At 43.6% G+C, this 4448-nt stretch overlaps 1 protein-coding gene across 1 annotated transcript in view; it reads right to left on the reverse strand.

Moving 5' to 3' along the window:
* Nucleotides 1–551, reverse strand: part of LOC111411316 — a 2046-nt gene extending 1495 nt beyond the window's left edge. Inside the window, exon 1 of the mRNA XM_023041858.1 lies at nt 135–551. Coding sequence (XP_022897626.1) covers nt 135–551 — 417 coding nt within the window. The remainder of the gene's footprint in view (nt 1–134) is intronic.
* Between the last annotated feature and the right edge of the window lie 3897 nt (nt 552–4448).

Below are 4448 nucleotides of genomic sequence, written 5' to 3' on the forward strand. Positions count from 1 at the left end.
AAAGCACCCCTTAACTGGTCAAACAAATCTTCTATTCTTGGCAACGGATACTTATTTTTGATGGTCAAATGGTTCAATTCTCGATAGTCAATGCACATCCTCATACTCCCATCCTTCTTCTTGACAAAAAGTACAGGAGCTCCCCAAGGAGATACACTCGGTCGAACAAAACCTTTCTCTAGCAATTTCTCCAATTGCAACTTCAATTCTTGAAGTTCTTTCGGTGCCATTCTGTACGGGGCCTTAGATACTGGCGCTGCTCTAGGAATTAAATCAATTGTAAATTCCACTTGCCTACCTGGTGGAATGCCAGGCAAATCTTCTGGGAACACATCTGCAAAGTCTCGCACGATATTAATATCGTTAACAGTCGTTTCTGTATGTTGAGAACCGATAATGTTAACCAAGAATCCCTGGCATGACTCCTTTCTTAACATCTTCTCTGCTTGTATAGCTGATATAAGACGAGGTAGGGACTTGAACTTTGCTCCAAAGAAACGAACCTGGTCTATGAAATAACACTTCTTTTTCGTGACATCGAATGGTAGCATGATTAAGTCATAACCAATCCATGCCTAAGATAACATCGAAATCTTTCATTTCCAAGAGGTATAAGTCTGCCTCCAATATTTTCCCATCAATCTCTAACTTCATAGACTTAGTCATCTGGTTTGTGCAAAGAGTTTTTCCTGACGGAATGCTAACCTCTAATTCATTATTTGTTCTCACAGATGCAAAGTTGGACCTAGTGATGAAGGATGCAGATATAAAAGAATTGGTTGCCCCAGAATCAAAAAGTACGTAAGCAGGCACATTGGATAATAACATAATACCTGTTTTTGTAATTATAATGTTAGACTAGCAACCAAAGGACAGAAATGAAACGATGTTTAGTCCTAGGTAAAAAGAACATAGGCAGGTATGTAAAAAAAGAAAAATTAATAAGTACCTGCTATCACATTCGGAACCTGCTCCGCCTCATGCTGATTCAGTGCGAAAACTCGGGCCTTTCCTACAGATAAGCTCATCTCAACTGGGGCATGGGCCTACAGGGGAACGATGCGTGGGAGATGGTTAAAACTTTTCGGTGGATAAGCTCATCTTAATCAAGGTGTGGACCCATAGGAGACGACGCGTGAGAGATGGCTAAAGCTTTTTAACGGATAAGCCATCTCAACCAAGGCATGGACCCACAGGAGACGACGCGTGGGAGATGGCTGAAGCCTTTCAGTGGATAAACTAATCTCAACCGATGCGTGGACCCATGGAGGACGACATGTGGGAGATGACTAAAGATGTTCAGTGAATAAGCTCATCTCAACCGAAGCGTGGACCTACAGGGGACGAAGCGTGGAAGATGTGGCGAGCTGTGAATTGATTGAAGCTGAAGCGTATTATTGTATGAAGCAGGTAATAATGTGAAAGCTGTCACAAGTTTCTAAGGAGAAGAGATGGATGTGATGCCTATTCCCTAGAAAAGACTACTGCTACTAACTATAGTAGACGACTATCAAAGTTTGAGGTAATGCAGTTTGGACATTTGTGAAAATCACTGTAAGATCCTATGCGTTGATCGAATTTGACATTTCGTTTTAACGGTGTAAATTTATGATTTGATGTATGACCCATATCATTTGGTTTTGAATTCAACGATGGAGATCATGCAAGGCTTCCTATAAAGGGCGTTCTCCCTTTCATTTGCAAGTTTTTATTTTGGCAAAATTTTACTCTTGCTTTTAAATCCCTCCCAAACTTTCGGCAAAATTCTATTGTACTGCAACTTTTTTCAACGATTTCATCATTGTTCTTAGGGTTTTTCGACGGTTGCAAGCATTTTTTATTCATTTTCTATAAGTAATTTCGAGTGTTTCACCTTTCATTTTCTACGAAAAAGGGACTCTAGGTTGATTGGGACTTCTGGTCATGAAGTGGAGAGGTTTAGGCTAGATGACCCACTTGTCCTCAGTTCGACCAAAGTGTCAGATGCCATATTAGGTGGGGAGAATATTTGGAAATGACCAGATAGCCTCGTAAGCACTTCAATGCATTGGGGGCATCTAATTATCCCTCAAAATTGACCTCGTCCAACACGGTTAGGCTAAGGGGAGAATATAGGATCCCATATAGCGTAGGTCTGATTGTATCGGGCCCAGATGAGTGAACTTATTACCCAAGGCAGGGGTGCGTGGTTGTTAGTGAGGCTATTCTTAAGGCGGGGCTTAGATTGCCTATTCATCTCTTTTTCTACTTCGTATTTAGGTCCTACGATTTAGCCCCGACCCAACTTGATCTAAACTCTTGGAGTCAGATGGTAGGTTCTTGGATGTATTGGAGGAAGGCGTCGCATGGGATAGAGATGCACTTATCAATTTTTCAGACCCTTAACATCCCAAAGGTGACTGTGAAGGGTGATAGGATAGAGGGGTAGTACTATATGACATCATGGGGTCGTCACTCCATTTGTACTCGACCTGCTGAGTTCTATCAAAGACTAGAAGAGCTTGTGGTACTGGGCTTCAAGGCAATGTAATATAATGGAGAGGAACCCCCTGGCGTTTTTGAAAGTCCCCACGAAGTACAGCACATTTAGTGAGTACTAGTACTTCGTTTTATAGTACGAATTTTTACCTCAACTCGTATTATAACTTGTGTTTTGGCTTATGCAGATGCTCTTTCCTGGTGCGAACTGTCCATGGAGGACTTTGACACCATCTACATAATCTACCAGCTCCCTCGAAGAGTCAATCTTATCACGAGTTGTAAAGAAAAATATCCACTTTGTGAACAACGGGTTGATGTCTTCCCAAGGTATGTCTATCCGAATTAGATATGTACATTCGGAGACTTTCATACTTAGGTGCTAGTATTTTGATTGCAGAGGACTTCAACAAGAAGAGGCCATTGAACCCCGACTTTGTGACCATCAAAAGGATGATGGTTGAGGCCCGGCTCTAAAGACCTCATCTGCGGCCTACAAGAGATAGATGGAGGATCTGGTGATGGCCAGCAAGAAGCTACCTCTAGCTAAGAAGGAAGAAGAGGAGCCCCTGCTGAAGAAGGGAAAAAAGGCAGCCAAGCCGTCAGCCAAGGCTCCTATTGTGACGAGGCCAACGACGAGGCAGACAACGATCCCTACTGGGGTCGTAATAAAAGAGAGGGTGGTTCAACTGCCCGAAGCTACTCTTGTGGTAACATTCGTCATCCCAACTCCGACTGCTCCAACCACAGCTTTCCCTCCAGAGCAGTCAAGGAGGAAGATGCCTCACTCCTACAAGGAAACGGATTTTCTGGGCACCAGTTCTTAGGAGCTCGTTAGAGAGGTGCTAGAGGCTCTTCCTCCTGAAATGGCGACCGTGGCAGTGGTCCATAACAAATACTGGACTGACTGGAGGGACCACACCTTATCCTGTACGACGGAGGATCTGGTATCTACTAATCAGGCCTGCATTGCTCGAGCCTTGAGCACCAACGTCCAACTAGAAGGCCTAGTGAAGGATCTGAGGGCCAAGAATGTTGACTTGGCCCAAAGATTAGAGAAGGCTGTCTACTATGGTGACGAGGTGAGGGGGCCCGGGTCGAAGCAGAAGTGGCCGAAAAGAATAAAGAAAAGTCGGAGGTCCGCCTGATCAAAGATGAGGCCGCGTCAGAGCAGCTGAAGAAAGAGCTGCATAAAACTGAATGTCAAGTGACTACTCTGACGAGGCGATTAGACTATGCAAATGAGTATCACTGCCTCACTGTGGAGGCCTTGGATGCCTCAACTAAAGAAATGGCTGAGCTAAGGTAGGGGGTGGAGGCCCAAGTTGAGGAGATTGAGTCCCTTAAGGCGGATGTGAAGGCAGCTGGTGAGTCAGCTGTGTAGAACTTTATTGACCATTTCGAAGAGCACGAGCTTGTGACACCTTCGTGGAACGCCCAGGCAATACTGCAGCGTCTACAGGAGGTCCATCCTGCATTAAATATATCTACTCTGAAAGTGGAGTTTGGTGGACCAATCAGAGATTGCCTTGACAGTGCTGCCAATGAGGCTCCAGTAGATGACGTAAGGGGAGGGGGCTAGAGTTTTTGTCCTTAACCCATAGCTCCTTGTAATGACTTCGGCCCACCTTTTGTAAATCCTTTTGTAATGAATGAAAAGAAATTTTTGTCAAGTATTTTCACTTCTTCCATATATATTTGATCTACTTGTGTATTGTATTCTTGCTATGGATTGTTTAAAAATTTAATTGAAATATGAGCTCTACTCACTAATAACCAATTATCAGAGGCGTATGGAAATTAATTACTGAACTAAACACAATCCGAAGTGAACAATAGAACGAATTGGACCCATAGACGACTCCAAACTATTGACCCCGTGAATTGAACCCTCCACTTGGTCAATAGTGAGCTATTCCACGTGTCACTCCTTGCACACAATAACAAATGGTTAGGCTTATATAGACGAT

Source organism: Olea europaea, chromosome 15, assembly GCF_002742605.1.
Source record: "Olea europaea var. sylvestris chromosome 15, O_europaea_v1, whole genome shotgun sequence".
Taxonomy (NCBI): domain Eukaryota; kingdom Viridiplantae; phylum Streptophyta; class Magnoliopsida; order Lamiales; family Oleaceae; genus Olea; species Olea europaea.